This window comes from Meriones unguiculatus, chromosome 20, assembly GCF_030254825.1.
Source record: "Meriones unguiculatus strain TT.TT164.6M chromosome 20, Bangor_MerUng_6.1, whole genome shotgun sequence".
NCBI classification, from domain to species: Eukaryota; Metazoa; Chordata; class Mammalia; order Rodentia; family Muridae; genus Meriones; species Meriones unguiculatus.
The window spans coordinates 62,719,745-62,740,371 of NC_083367.1; the positions used below are offsets into that span (position 1 = coordinate 62,719,745).

At 46.6% G+C, this 20,627-nt stretch overlaps 1 protein-coding gene across 1 annotated transcript; it reads left to right on the forward strand.

The window, feature by feature from the left end:
• Positions 1 to 18,168: 18,168 nt before the first annotated feature.
• Positions 18,169 to 20,210, forward strand: LOC110547878 (mas-related G-protein coupled receptor member H-like). Its single transcript, XM_021635705.2, has one exon. It carries the CDS (start codon positions 18,319 to 18,321, stop codon positions 19,276 to 19,278), a length of 960 nt encoding a protein of 319 aa, XP_021491380.1. The 5' UTR covers positions 18,169 to 18,318; the 3' UTR covers positions 19,279 to 20,210.
• Positions 20,211 to 20,627: the final 417 nt, after the last annotated feature.

Genomic DNA, 20,627 nt, shown 5'->3' on the forward strand with positions numbered 1-20,627 from the left:
ACAGGTGGACTCTGAAGTTTTAATAAACAGCACATTTCTTTTCTTGTCCCCCAAAGACACTTTGCTGGATACACACACTCTTCACCCTCTCTGCCGCTTTCCTACATTATGATCATGTGCTTGTCCAAACATCATGAAAAAAAAAAGTTCAGTTGTGAGAAAGAATATTTTTGGAGCATTGCCTTGGGACACGGAGTCTATCCATGCCATTAGCTGTTCTAAATATTTCCCTGGGCTCAGCCCTGCATACTTGGCCAGCATTGTTTTCACCCTTCACAGAAATATAACTTCTAAATTTTCCCTTGCAGATATCCAACAGCTGGACAGGAAAATTTAAAAAAGGCATAAAATGCTGAAAGCTGTGCTCCTGAGGTCATCTACAATACTTCCCACAATACCCTCTGACTCCGTGTGGAGACTCTGGACCTTCAGGGTGGTGCCAGAGCCTGGTCTGGTTGCAACTAGAGAGTGCTGCATCTGTTGCTTTTCTCCTTGCTGTGATGAAATCCCTGAGAAAGACAACTTAAGGAAGGCAGGCAGGAAGAAAGAAGAGGAAGGGAAGGAGGAAGAGGAAGGAAGGCAGAAAAGAAGGAAGGGAGGGAGGAGAGGAAGAAAGGCAGGAAAGAAGGGAGGGAGGGAGGAAGAGGAAGGAAGGCAGGAAGAAAGAACGAAGAGGAAGGGAAGGAGAAAGAGTAAGGAAGGCAGGCAGACAGGAAGGAAGGAAGGAAGAAAGAAGAGGAAGGAAGGAAGGAAGGAAGGAAGGGAGGGAGGAAGGGAGGGAAGAAGAGGAAGGAAGAAAGGAAGGAGGGTTTGCTTTAGCAGCTGCATTGTGAGGCAGCTGGCCACATAGAATCCACATGGCATCCACAATCAGGAAGTAGAAGAGGCCAGGGAGAAGGATAGGGAGGGAGGAAGAGAGACAGAGAGACAGAGAGACAGAGAGACAGAGAGACAGAGAGACAGAGACAGAAACAGAGAAATGCTGGTTCTCACCTCACCTAGCCCTTTTCACTCAGTCCAAAACCCCCAGCTCACAGAATGGCTTCACCCACTTTAGGGTGAGTCCTTCCCACTGCAGTTTGCCCAGTCTAGAAACCCCTTCCAGACAAGCCCAAGTGCGTCTCCATGGCCATTCTAGATTCTCTCAATTTAATGGCATTTGTTTTCCATTTCTTGATAGAAACCCTGAAGACACACATTTGATCTACTTTACAAATGTACCATTTGGCTGTCTGGAATAATTTAACTAGGGGCCAATCCTAGGTACCATTAAATTTATTTATTTATTTATTTATTGCCCATGACTGTTTTGTGGAAAACAGTGTTTTTGTTTTTTTTTCTCTTGTAATATCTTCAACGATACTGAAGAAGAGTCACCTGTAGCACTCATTTTTAAAACTCTACTTTATTTGGGGTGTTTAGGCCTCTAACTCCCTTCCACTAACTTCCAACCCTAAGTAGGAGAGAGAAGGTTAGTGGAAAGAGGGGGCGCAGACCCCTTTACTTCTCCTACCTGTTTAGGGTCAATAGACTCTTTTAGGGCTCTATATCAATCTCCATCAACAGCGAACACAGCCAGCAGTTTCCTCCAGGCTTTGGGGCTGCTGCGCCCCAAAGTGTAGCTCTCTGTCTGTCTGCTCCAAACCTCCACACGGTCCATCTCTTGGGTCTCTTCATACACACCAACACTGCATGCCCTACCTTTTCTTTCTGAGCTCTCAATTTATATCCTCAGAGACGTAGACCATGGTCCTCTGTGCTGCACGAGGCAGGCCCTTACCAGCTGGCAAAAGCCACGCCCCGCACAGGATAGTTAACAGCTGTGGACAAACTAAAGCTTAAACCAAAATCCCACACTTGGGATTAAAACAAAAACATATTTCCATAACATAACTGAGTTTTTTAAAGAAACCAAAACTTCCTTTACACTCACCTCCAAATGTGAGCAGTTTGCTTAGTGTTCTTACATAAGAAATGAAGTTCAACAGCACTGCCCAAATCCTTGCAGAAGGAATTCTCCAAATTCTACAAGAGCATTATTAAATTCCACAGGTTTACTTGCTGTGTGTCTGTTTTTTCATATGAAAATTAGCACCTTGAAGCAATAGGTATGCCTCCCTCACTTAGAAGTCGAGAAACCCCAAAATAAGTTGAATAAATTAATGTTTCGAATTCATATTGCCGTCTTAAATATTGGTTGTTTTATAATGGTTGTGTGTGTGCAAGCAGGTGTATGTACAAGTGTGCATGCCTGTATGGACTCCAGAGGTCAACTCTGGCTGTCTTCTTTTATTGCCCTCCACCTTTTTTTTTAATAGTATTTTTAGTAATTCTTTCACACAAAGCATTTGATAATGCTCACCTCAACCCCTCCTCTTAATTTCTTCCGAATCCACCCTGTTCCCCTTACCACCAACTTTATGTCCTTCTTTAATTTCTTCTGTAATTTTTTTTTTCATTTCCTATCCCACCAACTTCAGTTTGTGCTGCCAGTACATTTCCAGGTGTGATTCCATCTACAGGAGTGAACCCACTTTAGTTTTTGAGACAATGAATTTGGATCATTTACTTCAGCAAGACTGGCTGGTCTTTGAACCCTGGGGATGCTCCTGTTTCCACCTCCTAGAACCCAGTGATAGGATTATGAAACTATGCCACCACCTGATTTTTAATGTGGGGTGTGGGCAATTTACTTCAGAGCTATTTATTTCCCCAGACCTAGACGGGTTTCTTGTGTGTTCATTTCATTTCTCCGGTTTAGACTGTAAGTCAGTTGGGAAAGGAGCTACATTGATTCTCCCTGTAAGGACACAACATGGCAGCGGGCTGATGGGCTGACAAGTGTCTGCTTTCTTGTCATGATGTGTGACCTCCTGGAGCCCTGGGGTCCTTCGCAAACACTCCCTGATGATAACTTGATAGGATGCAGATGACCCAGCCATGTAAATGGCTAGGATATCCTAATCATCACTAGTGTATTTTGTTAACTTTCTTATGTAAAACCAGAATACCTTATCATACCAATGTGCACTTACTAAGCGATTTTGGTGACAGATTGCAAAGGTGAAAATGCAAATGGCTTTGCTTTGTTGGTCTAAAATTAACCAGTACAATACATGAACTCCACACCCTTTTGCTGGTTTCACCATGAGCAAGTCAATGCTCCAACAGTGTTCCAGTTCTGGGTCCTCATCTAAAGCCAGAAGATCAGAGTTTAACCTTCCTGGCACTGTAGCTGCTGAACAGCCACCCAATTACCTTATGTTTAGCTACAAAACTGGAGAAGACAAAGCAAAAATATATGTCCTGCCACCCACAACAGTACAAATGAAGCAAAATAATAAATAAAATTGACCTTCAACTTTAACTTCAGCCACCATGTAAGGGAGAAGAGTACAGTGTTGATGCTTTTGGCTCTCTGTGGCTTTTCCCTGTTCACTCTTTCTTCATTCTGACTCATCAGGGTGTCGAAGGACTGAAGAAGCAACATGGGCCCTCCTCCCAGACCTGCTTAGGAGAACATGCTGGAGAAGGGGCATGTGTTCTTGGCCAATGGGAGATAAGAGAGCTTCAGGGCTTCCCAGTAATTCCTTTTAACAGTTGGCTACCAGAACACATTACCCAACAGCCTCAGTGTTCTCTGGGCCCTGAGACAGGCAGGTATGGAAGTGGAGGGGGTCAGGGGCTGGAGTCTTAAATGCTCAGGGGAAGGAATAGCTGGCAGGGGAGAAGGTTTCCACAAAGGGCAAGACTGAATGGCTTCTGGGGAATGCACCTGCTGTCCCATGAACCTCTCCAATTCAGGATCACAGTCAGAAAACAGAGACCTATTGATGCAAATGAAACCCAACCCAGGATCTTCTTAAGATCCATGTTACGTGTGACTCTTTTACATAGTTCTGATGCACATGGATTGCAAAAGGGGTAAGCTGAATCGACAGTTCTAGAAGAGGAACATTCTAACTGGGAAGCCGACCAACTCCATAGACATGGCCCCTTGACACAGCCTCCCTGAGGAATCATCCTGTCACAGTCATTGTGTCCCTGGGGGAGGCATACACTCACTAGAGACCAGATTTGAGGGTTTCTCTTCTTGCTAACAGGATCAGTAGGATTGGGTCACCTGCTGTCACCAGAGAGCAGGCATTCAAGCCCACACTGTGGAAACAGATTCATTTATTCTCTTTATACCCTAGTAACACATCCATCTCCCACCAGCTCTTAACCTCCATCCTGTGTGTTCAGCAAAACTCAGCAAGTAGGTGTACGGAGATTCCCAGTGAAGTGGGTGGAAATGGAGAAGAAAACGAGGATCTATGAGACCGAACGTGACAATGACATCAACCTGCTGGAGTTTCCACTCAACTCCACCATGTCAACTTGGAGAAAGCCACTTAACTCCCCAAAGCCTCAGCTTCATCCCTGAGAGAGGGATAATGGGACATGCCCACATCATAGGGTCCCCCAGTAAGTGTTCAAATGTCCCAGCTGTTACTTTGGCATGTGTGTGGGTCATGCCTGTGAGACACACAGATGTTGAATTTGGAGTTCCATTTAAATTTTCAGTAAGTCATCTCATGGAAACTGTACAAGGGAGAGCTTGATAAAGTTGGTCTAACTGGTGGGCTGTGGAGAAAGCAGAATCGGCGAGTGCTGGGTGGAGAGGGCGATGGTTAGTGGGCATGCTGAAGAATCGCTGTGCCAGTTGAGTAGGGCTCTCATAACCCATGACCACAAGCTGGTTGGCCTAAAACAGCAGATGTACTCTCTCACAGTCTCAGAAGCCAAGGGTGCAAATCCAGATGCCAGCATGGCCAAGCTCTCTCTGAGGCTGGGTACAAGGCCTCTTCGCCTCTCTTGAGCATCCATGGTGGCTGTCAAGCCATGGCATTGTTTGCTTAAAGATATAGGACTCCTCTGCCTCTGTTGTCCCATGACTTTGCCCTCAGACTTCCACTAGTCAGATTAGATTAACACAATGTGAGTTCGCTCTACTCCAGTATGACCCATCCTGATTCTACCTGCAATGACCTAATTTCAAAATAAGACTTCAATATAGCTTTAGGGTTGGGGAACACACAAAAATTCAAACCATAGTACCCAATTTGCAGAGCTGAATTGCAATCTATGCTAGGCACTTGGGAAAGGCATTCAGATCTGTGTTCTCACACAGCTCAGGTAACTGGAACTTTGACACCTCAACAGCATGCTTCCGTCTCCACTGGGTACAATCACGAGGTTGTGCAGCCATCACCGCCATCTTCTTCCAAAACCTTTGCATCCTCCCAAACACAAACTCTGCTCGTTAAATGCTATGTTCTCCCTGATCCAGGCCCTCCTCCCTGCCACCACCCTTCTTTCTGTCTGTAGCTTTCACTATCCAGGAACCTCCTGTAAATGAAAGGAGACATGCTCTGAAAAGAAAACTCCCAGGCACAGACTCATGCGCTAGGGGCTTGGTTGCCAGCTTTGGGATCGTGCAGGCTCTGACTTCACGAACAGATGAATCCATGGATGGCCTGACAGCCTGAGGGTATTATTGGAAAGGGACAGAAACGTTAGAGAGTTGGCTTGGAGCTTACTGGTGACTTACCTCTTCTCCTGCCCTCTTTCCTCTCCATCCATCTCTCTCTGATGCTGGTCTGTCATGAGGTAAGCCACTTTGGTCCATCCATGCTCCCACCATGCTGTTCTGGTTCATCATGGCCCAGAAGCAACAGAGCAAAGGACTGTAGACTGACTGATTATAATTTTATAATTATATATTATAATTATAGTGTATAATTATAATTCCCTCTAATTTGTTTATTCTGTTATAGTTACATGCAGTGTTCTTCCTTTTGTGACTGGCTTATTTCACTTACCATGATGTCTTTAAGGTCCATCTATGTTGTAGCATGTGTCAGAATCCCTCCTCTTTTCAATCTTGCATGGAAAAAGCACTTTTTGTTGATGCATTCCTCTGGGAGTGGACCCTTGAATTGTTGGAAGACATCTTTTAGAAAATATATTTACTGTTAACTGACATATAACAGGACAGCTATTGTGCATATTACACATGTGGGGTACAGTGGGACATTTCAACACATTATGTACAATGTGAAACTGGTCTGTCCATCACCTCAGGCATGTCTTCATGGTGGGAACAAGAATTCTGTCTCCAAAACGACAGCCTACAGATTGGGAAAGGATCTTATCAACCCTATATCTGACAGAGAGCTAACATCTAGAATATATAAAGAACTTAAGAAGTTAAACAGCAACAAATCAAGTCATCCAATTAAAAAAATGGAGTATAGAGCTGAACAGAGAATTCTCAATAGAGGAACATCGAATGGCAGAGAAACACTTAAAGAAATGCTCAACATCCTTAGTCATCAGTGAAATGTAAATCAAAACAATCCTGAGATTTCACCTTACACCCATCAGAATGGCTAAGATAAAAAACTTAAGTGACAATACCTGCTAGAGAGAATGTGGAGAAAGGGGAACCCTCCTCCATTGCTGGTGGGAATGTAAACTTATACAACTACCTTGGAAATCAGTCTGGCACTTTCTCAGACAATTAGGATTAGCACTTCCTCAAGACTCAGCTATACCACTCCTAGGCATATATCCAAAAGTGCTCAAGTATACAACAAGGACATTTGCTCAACCATGTTTGTAGAAGCTGGAAATAACCCAGATGTCCCTCAACAGAGGAGTGGATACAGAAATTGTGGTACATTTACACAATGAAATACTACTCAGCAATTGAAAACAAAGAAATCTTGAAATTTGCATGCAAATGGTGGGATCTAGAAAAGATCATCCTGAATGAGGTATCCCAGAAGCAGAAAGACACACACGGCATATACTCACTTATAAGTGGATATTAGACATATAATATAGGATAATCATACTAAAATCTGTACACCTAAAAAAGCTAATCAAGAAGGAGGACCCTGGGTAAGATGCTCAGTCTTTATTTAGAGAGGCAAATTGGAAGAGGGAGAAAACAGAGAATAGTACAGGAGCCTATCACAGAGGGCCTCTGAAAGACTCTACCCAGCAGGGTATCAAAACATATGCTGATTCATAGCCAAACTTTGGGCAGACTACAGGGAATCTTATGAAATAAAGGGGAGATAGAAAGACCTGGTGGGAACAGGAGCTCCACAAGGAGAGCAACAGAACAAAAATATCTGGGCCCAGGGGTCTTTTCTGAGACTGATACTCCAAACAAGGATCATGCATGGGGATAACCTAGAACCCCTGCACAGATGTAGCCCCTGGCAGCTCAGTGTCCAAGAGGGTTCCCCAATAATAGGAACAGGGACCGTCTCTGATAGGAACTCATGGGCTGACTCTTTGATCACCTCCACCTGAGCGGGGAGCAGCCTTACCAGTCCTCATAGGAAGACAAAGAAGCCAGTCCTGATGAGACCTGAGACTAGGGTCAGATGGAAGGGGAGGAGGACCTTCTTTATCATTGGACTGGGGGAGGGGCATGGGAGAAGAAGAGGGAGGGTGGATTGAGAGGGGATTGGAAAGGGGGCCACAGCTGGGATACAAACTGAATAAACTGTAATTAATAAAAATTTAAAAAATTTAAAAAAAGAATCCTCTCTCTTAGCTGTTTGGGAATATTTGATTGTTGCCATCGTGAATACTGTCAGTGTAATGGATACAGAATCACTAAAGAGACGATGTCTCTGGGCATGCTGGGATTTTCTAGATTAGGTTAGTTGAGGTGTGAATACCCACCCTAAATGTAGGTAGTACTGTTCCATAGGCTGGGGTCCAGGGCGACATAAAAACAGAAAGCACGATGAGCACTAGGATCCATCTTTCTGTTTTCTGGCTGCCAATGCAGCATGTCTGACCACCTCACGGTCCTGCGAATGTGCCCTCCCACCATGATGGACTGTATCCCCTTGACCTGTAAGCCAAAATAGATCCTTCCTTCTGCTAGCTGCTTTTGTCAGAGCAACAAGATGATGACAGTTAGGATGACATCTTTTCTTAGAGTGCTGCATTAGAGAGTTGGGGGAGATATGCTTTACTGATCGCTCCATGAATACCTTTCTTCCTTCTAGTTCTCAGGAGCCTATGGAATCTCTACCCTGCTAGACATCGCCGAAAGAAACCCAGAAGGAACTCTGTAGGTATTTTTGGTCCTGAACTTTACAAGCACCCAGGGACCTGCAAGCAACACAAATGGCCACCAACTTCAGTAGAAGAAGAACTTATTAAAGGAATATGAGCTGGCTCACTAACTCTTCAGGAGGCAAAAATAATCCAGGCTGTTAAGTTAGGTTGCCAAAAAAAAAAAAACAACTGCATGAGCTAAAAGGGTGCGTCAGATTTAGTTCCACCAAGACATGGCTGCTGCCCCCACGAAGCACAGTGAGTCAGTGATGGCCCTGCCACCCCTGGTTCCCTGCGTTGTATACTGACCTCAGTCTTGCCACTGTCACCCCCATGCTGAAGGCGCTTTCTGTGCTCCTGCCCCGTACAGGCAGAGAACTTGAGGCAAAATGAAACATGTCTGGCGTACCCTGCCAAGATCAGAAGCCCATGGCCAGCATGTGGCTAGAAGGTCAGGAAGAGACTCATGCAGTGGGGAATCCCCCAACACACAGTAGCCAAAAGGAGAAAGCCACCTCAGCTTTTGGTAATTTCTCTAGTTCTGTCTGTAACGGCAAGCAATAATTATCCTAAACTGCTCATACTGGTATGTTTTGGAGGGGGGGTGGTTCCTACCTGGAGCCTTCTCCATCTTGTCCCACTCCCAAAATCCAGGTGTCCCGCATCTTCACCAATACTTGCATATGTGTGTGTATTATATATGTATGTATGTGCATATATATAGTGTCTGTGTGTGTGTGAGAGAGAGAGAGACAGAGAGAGATACACAGAGAGACACACAGAGAGAGTAACAGCCATCCTGAGTGAAAAGAGCCACTTTAACACCCCATCAGCCTCACCAGGGTCCCTGAGGACAGTGTGGAAAGCCCTTTAGGAAGGAGGCTGATTGCTGGAGGAGCTGCTCCAGTGATTAGAAGGTCGGGAGTTTCAGAGGAAGGAGGGTTGCTGGAGGTAGGGGTCACCTGCCACTGCCAGTGATATAACCAAGTACCTCTGTGGAACAGGGCCTTTGCAACTGTCTAAAGGAATGGGCCTAGATGACCCATCCTGCAGGTCTGTCAACGGAGATCCTGAATGGGGGAGTGGGAATGAAAAAGGGGACAAGGGTGCGAGAAATGAAGACCAAGACAGTATCTCTGATCAAAGTCTCCCTTTATTTGAGTTTTTCATACAACTATATAGGCAGAAGCGGAAGGAATGTAACTGCCTTTGGCAGGGTTACTAAGTGACTAGAAATCACAGGATGGTCCACCAAGATGTGCTAATAATGGTAATTTGGAAAGTTCCTCAGAAGAGTTACTTAGGAAGCCCTGAGGGAGAGGAGGATTTAAGGTATTTCAGGAAGATGATCTTATCGAAAGCCCCAGGTCAGCCAGGAATGCACTATTGTATCCGGGCAGTAGTCCGGTCAAGCCAGATGCCAAAATTTAGGGGGCAGCAAGGTGCCAGAAGGCCCCCGACACCTAGAAAGCTGGCTAAAGAATGCATGCCGATTCTAAAAGCTTCTGTGGCTCCCCACATCCCTCCCTTAAGCATCTCCACTGGCTGCTCTGAGGGCTAGCCTTGTGACCAGTCAGTAGGGGCCTGTGGGCTAATGTGTTCTGTAGGTCTCCTGAGCACACTAACAAACTTGAAGGGGGACCCTAGGAGCCCCAGTACGGGTCACCCAGAAGACTCACCCTGCAACCGTGGTCTTGAGGAACAGAGCCTTCAAGCTGGGATTTTACACCCACTCCAGATGGATGGTGTCAGAACTGAATTGTGTTTATACATATGATTATATCGCATCAGGCTAGTGTCTGCACAGAACAAATAAATCGGTTGCTGGGGAACCCCGCCCCCACATCTGCCCTCAAAGCTGACGTGTGTGAGCGTAGAAGGATGAGCAGTTAGTTTCCCCCTCTAGGACTCCTTCCTCCCACACCCTCCCCAAACCTCCAGGTCTGTCTTAAAATAAACACCCTATACTTAGTCCTCCGTGAGAGACCACTGATATTTTTACAGACCAGCCTTGGAAGTTCCCAGAACATTTCCACTTCCACTGGCAACACAGTTAACTTTGAAGTTAAGCATTACACTCAGGCTGGGCAGTGAGGTCTGTCAGACCCTGCTTCTCAGATAACACAGCCCCAGCCTAGGGCAACAAGAGCCTCTGAGAACAGAACCACATCAAAACCACCTCAAAAAATAGCATCCCTCCCTGGCCCTTGGGAAAACGCACAGGACCCTGTCAGAAGGCGTTCAAGAAGCCCCTGTGGGTTCCTTATTTTCTGGTGCCATCAAGTGGTCAGTTGTTTGTTTGGTTTTGTTTTCTAACGTTGCATGGCAGGCTGTGTGACAATCTATGCTCAGATAAGCTTATGTCATGAAACACTCTATTTAGGGATTGCGAACATGAGTCAGTCAATAGAGTGCTTCTGCGCAAGTATGAGGATCTGAATTGGGAGCCCTAGCATTCAGGATAAAAGTCTATAATTCCAGCACTGAGGAAGAAGGAACAAGAGGATCCCTGGGGCTGGGCAGGATGTAGAGATGATGGGGCAGAAAAGCAAAATGTTTATCTATCCAAACTAGAAGGAATCAATAATGTTTCATACTCTTAGGCAAGAACAAAGAGAGATACTTGTTAAACTAAGGGGTGAGTCCTGAAAAATCCCTTAAGTACTAGAATTGGGACTAGAGATTGATTCAGCTGGTAGAGGGCTTGCCTAGCACTCATGAAGTCCTGGGTTTCACCCCTCACACTGCATACAACTGAGTATGGCCACGAGTACCTGTAATCAAAATCAGAAGTTCTGGAGAGATGGCTCAGCAGTTAAGAGCACTGGCTGCTCTTCCAGAGGTCCTGAGTTCAATTCCCAGCAACCACATGGTGGCTCACAACCATCTAAAATAAAATCTGGTGCCCTCTTCTGGCGTGCAGGTGTACATGCAAACACACATTGTATACATAATAAATTTAAAAAAATCTTTAAAAAAATCAGAAGTTTAAGGTCATCCTTGAACATATTGAGTTTGTGGCCACCTGGGCTACAAACATAAAATAATAAAACAAATAGTGAATTTACCCATTTGTGTTGTTTTGTGTCTATAATACTAACACCTGGAGTCTGAAACAAGAATTGTTGTGAGTTCAAGGTCATTCTGGATTACATAGTGAGCTCCAGGCCAGCCTGAGCTACAGAATAAGACCATGTTGTTGTGGAATAGTCACCAGAGAAGGCTACTCAGACATCAGTGTAAGCCCACAGAAAGTCTTTATTAGCTGGCCAGCAACTACACTGGGTGTGAGGGATCCCAGTGTAGACCCAAGCCTTTCTTTCTCAGAATGAGTTTTGTTTTGTTGGTTGTTGGAGACAGGGTTTCTTTGTGTAGCTTTGGCTATCCTGGAACTCACTCTGTAGACCAGGCTGGCCTCAAACTCACAGAGATCTGCCTGCTTCTGCCTCCCAAGTGCTGGGATTAAAGGCGTGCACCACCATCACCCTGCTCAGAATGAGCTTTTAAGCACAAAACCATGTTCTGGGTTGACATACTTCAGTTAAGAAGAACAGCTAGCCAGAAGCAGAATGAGAGAAACTAAAGAGCAAGATTAACACATTTAGAGACTTTCTCAGAACTATGGGATTTGATGGATTGGCTCTTTATTTTCTTTTTTTGGCTGGTGGTGCTGTCATCGTGCTGAGTTTTTCAGACTGAACGGCACTTCCATCATGGAGTCAGTTGTGCCATGGAGCCAGAAATGAGGGCCTACTTAGGTCAGGGGGATTGTTAAACCTGTCAATAATAATAATAATGGAATTGGAGACAAGGGACAGGGCATGACTGTAACTGAGGTTTTTAGGTCTTGTTACAGCTTGGATATGGGATGTCTCCTGAGGCTCACACACTGAAGGCTCATCTCCCAGCTGGAGGAGCTGCTGGAAAGTGCTGGAAACTAGTGAGACTCAAAAAAAAAAAAAAAAAAAGGTCCCTGGGAGTGTGCTCTTGAAAGGTTACGTGTCACGGGTCACCCCCTTCCCACGCCCCCACACTATCCCGATTCTTGGATGAGCACTTTTGCCCCCTGCCATGCTGATCTGTCTCATACTGGGCCCTAAAACATTACAGATAAGTGACCACAGGCTGACATGTCTGAAACCATGAGCCAAAGAAACCTTTCCTCCTTTAACTTTATTGTCTCCGTTATTTTGTCACGGCAAGGGAAGGCTGACTCATAGAACAGCAGCAAGAGAGAGGTCACACTGCTGGGGTACAATTCTTTGAAATTGGTGAGGGCCTGGCATTTAGAAAGGCTTGGAGATGCAGGCTAGAGAAATGCCAGAATCCTCCGAGTGGAGCTTAGTAGGTGATTGGGGTGTGAGCTTGAAGGATCTGAATTCGGAAAGAAATGTGGACAGCAGACTGTGAGAACGAGGGGGAGTTGGGAACAGACTTTTGATAACAGCGCTGGAGACATTACATGTTACATTCTGGAAGACACCTTGTCTGCATTTTGTCCATATCCTTGGACTCAATGAGACCGGATTTAAAGATGACCAATTAGATTACTTGGCAAAAGGAATTTAAGAAAGCACACAAACAGTGAGGTAGCTATTTCCAGCTGCTTCTAGTCAAATTTATAGGAAAAACGCTGGGTCAAAGCACAGTGGGGCGATTAGAAAAGCTTGCAGTTGGTCCAAAACATTTGGTGAAAGCGCTTCTGGGCCTGAGTGCAAATCCCATAACACCGACTCCTGTATGCGCACTCACACACTCATACGCTCTATACATACACACACAAGAACATACACATAATCATCATCGTCATCAATAATAATAATAATAATAATAATAACCTGGTGACGTTATTATTACACATTTTAAAGATGGAGCCAAGGAAGAGGCAGCTGCTGCAAATTTAAAAAGAAGCCAACTGTGGCCAGACAGCGGTGGCGCACACCCTTGATCCCAGCACCCCGGAGGCAGAAGCAAGTGGCTCTCTGAGTTTGCGCTGCAGAGTGAGTTCCAGGATAGCCAAGGCTACCCAGAGAAACCCTGACCGGAAAACCAAGAAAAAAAAAAAAGAAGGAAGGATTACAAAGGCCGTGACTCATGTGGAGGCGGAGTCTTCCACAAATACCATTGACTTAAAAAAAATATCCTCAAGTAGGGCGGGAAGATGACTCAGTGGGTAAAGGCATGTGCCACCGAGCCTTACAACCTGAGTTTGATCTCTGGAACCCACATGGCGGAAAAGAACAACCCCCGAGTGTTATTCTCCTTCCTCCGCTTGTATGCCACGACAAGTGGGGAGGGAGAGCAGACACACACTCACACAGCCTGCCAGAGGTACCTAGCAACAGCACTGTCTTTCCTCAACGCCCCTTTTCGTCCTTCTCCGCATCTCGTGAAAACAGAACAAGACTACGGCCCCAAGAAAGGGCTCGTGGGCTGGGATCGGGCCACCCTCCTCCACTCCCTAGTGTCCCGTGGGGACACCGCTTCCCAGTCTAAGGCCCACCTTCCCACATGTAGTCGGGTGATCATGTCTTCCGGCCAAAACCTGTAGCAGAGAGGCAGGGAGGGTAATTACCTGAGTGGGAGGGAACAGGCCAAGAAACACGACAAGGCCCGTCCCGGCTGGAGGACTGAAAGCACATGCCTGAGGCTGGCCTTCCCAGGACGGCCTCCCCAGCCCTCTGCAAAGAGGGCTATGCTGGGTGGAAAGCGAGTCCACTCTGAGAGGATCCCAACGACTACCTTAGAGGCCATGTGGGAAAGCAGTGATGCAGGAGGTGGGCGTGAAAGGGATGGGGACACGATGGAACCTGCAATCAGAACGCTGATGCACGTGTCCAGCTCTCTAACAACCTGAAAGTGATGGAAGGTCAGACTCTGATTGGGGTAGATCAGGATATTTTCCCGTTAGCTGGGACTTGATACAAACTACCAACAGCATCGAGGGATTATTTATTGGTTTGATTGACAGGTCTCGGAGGGAAACCGGCCCCGCCCTCTGCCCTTGGGTGCTTGCCAACAGGAATCTAAATTTTACTGGCCAGATCTGAGGCCCAAATAAGACCCTGAGAACAGACCGGTGCCAGACTGGTGTGGGCCCTTTCAGCCTCCCGGAACCTTCTTGTTTGCTGAGCAGGGTATGAGAACCAGCAGAAATAGCAAGCCCTAAGGGAAGAAGCAGAGATCGCCACAGTGCTCCCCACCAACGGACCGTGAGTGCTCCTACTTGCCCCTTCCTGAAAGCTCTCGGTGACTAGGTGGAAAGAGACTCTACTCTGAGAGAGGATCCCAAGGGCTTCTGAAACGGGTGTGTCCTGGTCTGACTACAACCACAGAGCCTCTCCTAAGAGCACTGTAAAAAAAAAAAAAAAAATTAAAAGGTCGCCTAATAATGGTGCCCCACAGATGTGTGGGCATGTTCGCAGGGGTGTGCGCAGGGAGGTACTGGGTCTGCACTCACCCACTGAGTGCCTCCTGCTTTGGAACACTGACACGGCACCGGAAGTAAAAGGTGGCTCTGTTCTGTTTTGTAGACTTCTGCTGGAACGCTGTCACACAGATGTGAGCCTCCTTGATTGACTGGCTCTGAGAGCCAGGCTGAGAGAGAGCTCATTAGAAAAGACCAAAAATAACATGTTCCAGATCCGAAGTGGGGTGGGGGAAGGCTGCAGACGCGGCTGCCCAGCTGCCACTAGAACACGGGACACTGTCGGCCGCAGGTTTTGCAGGCTGTTCCCGGAGTTGAAGACCAGCTAAGTTCCCCTTGAGACCACCCCCTCGCCCGCCAGTACTTCCTGCCCTCTGGGCAGTGGGAACCTTTATACATAGTCACAGACAGTGTTGACTGAGGTGTCTGCATGAGGACAAAAAGCTGGAGGGCTCCTGCCTCCAGGAAATGGTATGGTGGCAGGTTGGCAAAGTGAGGCAGGTCCTCGGAGCCCAGGGCCCTCACTCACTGCGTGAGGAACTCCAGCCTCACTGGGCTCCTCAGCAATCGGGTGAACTCAGCCAGTCAGAAGGACTAGTATATTTGGATAACTGCACTTATTTGTTCTGCTCTCAAGTCTCCATCTCTCCCAGCCCTCTGTGGTTTGGGGTTTCTCTGCATAGTCCTTGCTGTCCTGGTACTCGATCTGTAGACCAGGCTGGCCTTGAACTCACATGGATCTGCCTGTCTCTGCCTCCCAAATGCTGAGGTTAAAGGCCATCACCACCCAGGTCTACTTTTTCTCCTAAATTATGCTTTGTTCCAACACGTAGAATGTAAAGATGTACAATTCAAGTAAGTTCCTTTTTGCTTCCTAGTACACTTGGATCTAGGCGGAAAGGGTCATGTGGACAGCGTTACACAGACATTCCCTTATTTGTTCAGACTTCTATGGAGGTCCAGCCTTGGGTATAAGCTGATTTATCACAATGCTCTACCCTTAACCTGCAGGCAGGCTGTTACGAGCGGCGCCCCTGGTGGCTCCTGGTCTATGACAAAGGCACCCTGTAGGATCTTTCTGTCCCCCTTCCCCGAGTCTGCTTAATGCTAAACTGCCAATTAAAACTTTCAGACATCTTTTCCCCCCATCAAGTTAGCAATGCTTGTTTTATTTGAGAAAAATGATCAATACAGAAAAAGGCTTCACTCTTCAAATTTTAAGTTCCCATCCAGAAAAGTCACACATTTTTTTTTTATCAAAGCCACAGAAGTTGGTGAGACACTCCCATGCTAATGCAGATGAGGTTCATCAGTGGCCAGGGTGGAGAGCAGGAAGGGCTTGAGCAGGACAGAACCACAGGCTGCCCGGATGCAGGGACTTGAAGGGACTGCCTCTCTGGCTTTATCTCTGCTCTGTTAAACCCCAGGTGCACATCACAGGAATGGCTTGAAGGGGTCCTCTGCTTGCTTTCGAAAGAAGAGGGGCCCTCGGAGAGCCATCCCTCTGCAGGGCAGGGTGGAGCAACATTCCCAGTGCCCACTGTGACTGGTGGCTGTGGCGATCAGAGCCCAAGAGCCACTGCGTGGATCCAAGTACAGACAGGATCTCAAGTGGAGCCAGCCCGACATGAGGGGGGGGGAGAGAAAGCCCCGCTGAGGATTGTTCACAACTCTTGGTGGGCTGCTACCCCACCCCCCAGCTCTGTGCACATTTCACACGTTGACCCACATGTCCCATTTGCTTTTCCTGGGCTTCTGACCCACTAGCATTTATCAGGGTTCCTCCGGTTAAATTCATTTTCCTAAACAGATAGCAGAACTCAGGGGAAAAGCTTAACAGTGAATGTCGAAGGTTGTCAGGATGGGTATAGATGAACACATATGAGGTATGCTAAAGGGACACAGAGCTCCCATGCCCTCTCTGGACACCTCCAGAAGCTCCTGGAAGCCTTCTAAATCCGGTTCTGTAGCTGGAAGTTCAGCTACCTGAAGCCTCCAAACCCTGTTCTGTTTGGGAGGGTCTAAGGAGACTAATACAGTCATGATCGTTGTCCATTGTTGGTCAGCTCAACATTCAGGCCTTCTCCTGTCCCTGCACATTGAGCAGTGGGGCTAAAGTCCCAACTGCCAGATCCTGCCAGGACCTTCCAGTGACCAGCTCTATCCTGAAGCTATCTAGTGGGCAGCCAGCCATCGGTCACTATACACAAAAAGGCACACCACTGCAGAGATTCCAAAGACATTAAGGGGTTGTACACCAGGGAAAGAATGAAGACCCAGTAACATAATCGGTTATAACTCAGGTTAAATCAGAATCTAAGAACAGAATCTGGCTGTTCTGGTAAATCCTGCTGAATCTCCAGAAGTATGAATTCTAAGTTTCCAGGGTAGACAGAAAGCATCTTTTAAAACAGTGTTCATCTGTAGACTGTTGTCCTCTATGGTTGAGTCTATAAAAAAACAACCCCGGATGTTCATGGCTCTATCCGTGCTCTTGATTCCTTCCCATGATTCAGTTGGTTGTGATGAGGGCATCCTTTGGACAACAGGAAACACCAAATAAGAAAGATGTGGGAACTAAGCAATCACACCTGATAGCCCCTGGGGACACAGGCTGTCCTGAGTCTGAAGATTACAATCCTGCCTGACTCTCCACTCTCAATAGCCTTCTCCTCCTTGCACGCCAACTCAACAGAAACTTCTCAACCTGCCTTCTTTCCTGCCTTCCCCAGTCATGACTAGATTGTTTCCTCAGCCAAACCCAAGGGAAAGGCCTTAATGTGCAGGACAGAAACATGCAACTGCACCTTATTTGTATTTGCTGGTGAGTTAGTAAATGAGCGTAGCTGCTGTAACCTGAAAGCTGGGGCATGGGGCAGGAGAAAAGGTAGAAAGATATGCGACAGGAAGAGCAACAAAACTCTGCCTACATTGTAACCACTGTGTGTGTGTGTGTGTGTGTGTTTCTTTCTCTTTCTCCATCTCAGTCTCTCATGTCTGTCTTTCACTTTTTCTCTGTGTGTGTGTGTGTGTGTGTGTGTGTGTGTGTCCTTGCCTATGTAGGCGCCTGTGGGTGTCAGAGGACAGCCTTAGATGTTTCCCTCAGTCACTTCCCACCTTGATTGTTAAGACAGGGTTTCTCAGTGAGCCTGGAGTTTGATGGTCCTGCTAGATTGGCTGGCCATCGAGGCTATCGCCCCTCCCTCGTGCTGGGATTATAGATGCCGCCATACCCAGATCTTTATGTGAAGGCCAGGGATCTAAACTAGGTCCTTGTGCTACACAAATATTTTTCTGAGTTGTGCCCCTAACCACAGTCTCTTCTTTTATTTTTTTATGCATTAGCTTTTGCCATGCATTTCAAGTATGTATTTTTTTTTAAATCCTGTTCTTAATTCTGTCACGTAGTTCTGGTAAGAACTCTTAGAAGTAAGTAGGTTTACCCACAGAACCAGGAACAAAGAAGAGTTGTCGGTGCCAGTAGCTGGGGCTGAGGTCAGAAGTCAGTCTGAGGGTTAGTGAGAGGCATGTTGAGAACATTTCAGTGGCATCTGCTGGGTGGAGAACTGAAGAAGGGAGGATGAAACAGGGCATGGAGAAGATGAGGAGACACAGCCAGGGACTCTGGCTTCTCTTATCCTCACTGTGGGAGAGAGCCTTCACAGTAACACAAAACCATTTTGAGGTGCAGAGCAGATGATACCTGTCACTGTCTTCCATTTCTGACCACAGGAGACCACAGAGAAAGCAATTTCCCAGGAATGGAGCCATTGGCAACGACCTTTTGTCCTCTGGAATCCACAGAATACAGCAGAAACGAGTCCCTAAATGAGACGACCTTGTCTTCAAAGTATGACTACAGTTACATGTCCATCTGCCTGGTCATTTGTCTGCTGGGACTGATTGGGAATGGATTTTTGATATGGTTCCTAATCTTCTGTATCAAGAGGAAGCCATTCACCATCTACATCCTACATCTTGCCATTGCTGACTTCATGGTCCTCCTCTGTTCATCCATCATCCAACTGATAAACATCATCCACAGCCAGGACATCCCTCAACTGGCCTATCCCGTTGTCTTCATGATCTCCGGCTACAACACGGGTCTGCACCTCCTCACAGCCATCAGTGTGGAGCGATGCCTCTCAGTGCTTTACCCAATCTGGTACCAGTGCCGACGTCCAAAACACCAGTCCGCTGTGGCCTGTGCGCTGCTGTGGGCCCTCTCTGTTCTGGTGTCTGGTTTGGAAAACTTCTTCTGCATTCTGAAAGAGAAGCCCCGATTCCCTGAATGCCGATACGTGTACATATTTTCCTGTACCTTGACTTTCCTGGTCTTTGTTCCTCTCATGGTCTTCTCCAATTTGGTCCTCTTCATCCAAGTCTGCTGTAATGTGAAGCCACGCCAGCCAGCCAAGCTCTACGTGATCATCATGGTCACGGTGATCCTGTTTCTCGTCTTCGCCATGCCCATGAAGGTGTTGCTTATCATCGGCTACTACTCCAACTCGAGTGATCACACTGTGTGGGAACCCCTTCCCTACCTGAACTTGCTGTCCGTTATTAACTGCAGCATCAACCCAATTGTCTACTTTGTGGTAGGCAGCCTGAGGAGGAAGAAGAGCAGGAAGTCCCTAAGAGAAGCGCTGCAGAAAGTCTTTGAGGAGAAGGCAGTGGTAGGCTCTAGGGAGACTGTTGCACATTTCTCTCTGCCTTCATAACCTTCCGCTAGGATATCCCAAAGGAAGGATGCCCGAAGTTAGCTCTTTACGGGGATATAACACCATCATGAAACCATTTCTCTATCTTCCCACCTGATGGCTCACCTAAGATTAAAGAGAAAGTCCTTCATTCCTCCTGGAAATAAACGGCAAGTTTCACCGTACACACGATACACTTGGCCACTGATAAGCTGATGGGAGCTGATATATTTTTCCAGTACTGGGGGTTGGATCTTGGACCTCACACATGCTAGGCAATTCTCTAGCTTGATCCCATCTTCCCAGCACCAACCTCTCTGTGCGTCACAAACATCGTCTTGCTTACTCTTCTTGTCAGTCTCATGAGCCGCTGTTGTCAATCCACTGTCACAGATAAAGGTAAGAGGTTCCGTGAGGTTACAGGATAAGGCTGGGGCTGAACTGGACTGTGACTTCCAAACCCACACTTGAGACCGTAAAACCCAGGGCAGCCTCTGAGAGGTATATAAACTATTTATACTCTTGTCATCAATATCACTCCCCACTTCCTGTTCCCTGGATACATGGGGGGGGGGGGGACATGTTAGTCCTTGTAAGGGACATTCATGCTATCCTATCCTACAAAGTGTCTTCATTAGCCACATGTTGAGAATTTATCATGGAACGAGTTGAGAGCTAGATGGGATGTTCCATCTATGTCATTCTGTAAGAATCGGAGAGATGGGGCTGGAGAGATGGCTCATTGGTTAAGAGCACTGTCTGATCTTCCAGAGGACCGGGTTTCAATTCCCAGCACCTGCATGGCGTCTCATAGCTCTCTGTAACTCCTGTCTCAGGCAATCCAGCACCCTCATACAGACATACATGCAGGTAAAACACCAATGTAATAAAAAATAAATAAATTGTTTTTAAAAATTAGAGGGAACAGCCAGTCAGTGGTGGAACACACCTTTAATCATAGCACTTGGGACACGGAGGCACATGGAGCTCTGTGAGTTCAAAGCCATCTTGGCCTTCCTGACAGCTAAGGCTACATAGAGAAACCCTGTCTTGAAAAAACAAAACAAAGAATCAGAGGGAGCTGCAACAAGAATGAGTGAATGAGTGAAGCTTTGCTTAGGCTTGGAAATTTTCACTTTATCTCCCTTCCTGCCTTCTAGTCCTCTCTCCCCCACCCCTAGCACACCGTCCCTTCAGCTGAGCAGATGATTGGAAATTCTGATGGTGATACTCTTGAAATGGAGTGTTTTCTTTCTTTATTGCTACAAAAACAGTCTGCAGTAGTCCCAAGGCACTGTGGATGGACTTTGCTATTTCAAGGTCAGTTCCTGCGTCTTCTCAGGACTATTAATAAATTTTGCTCATCTAGT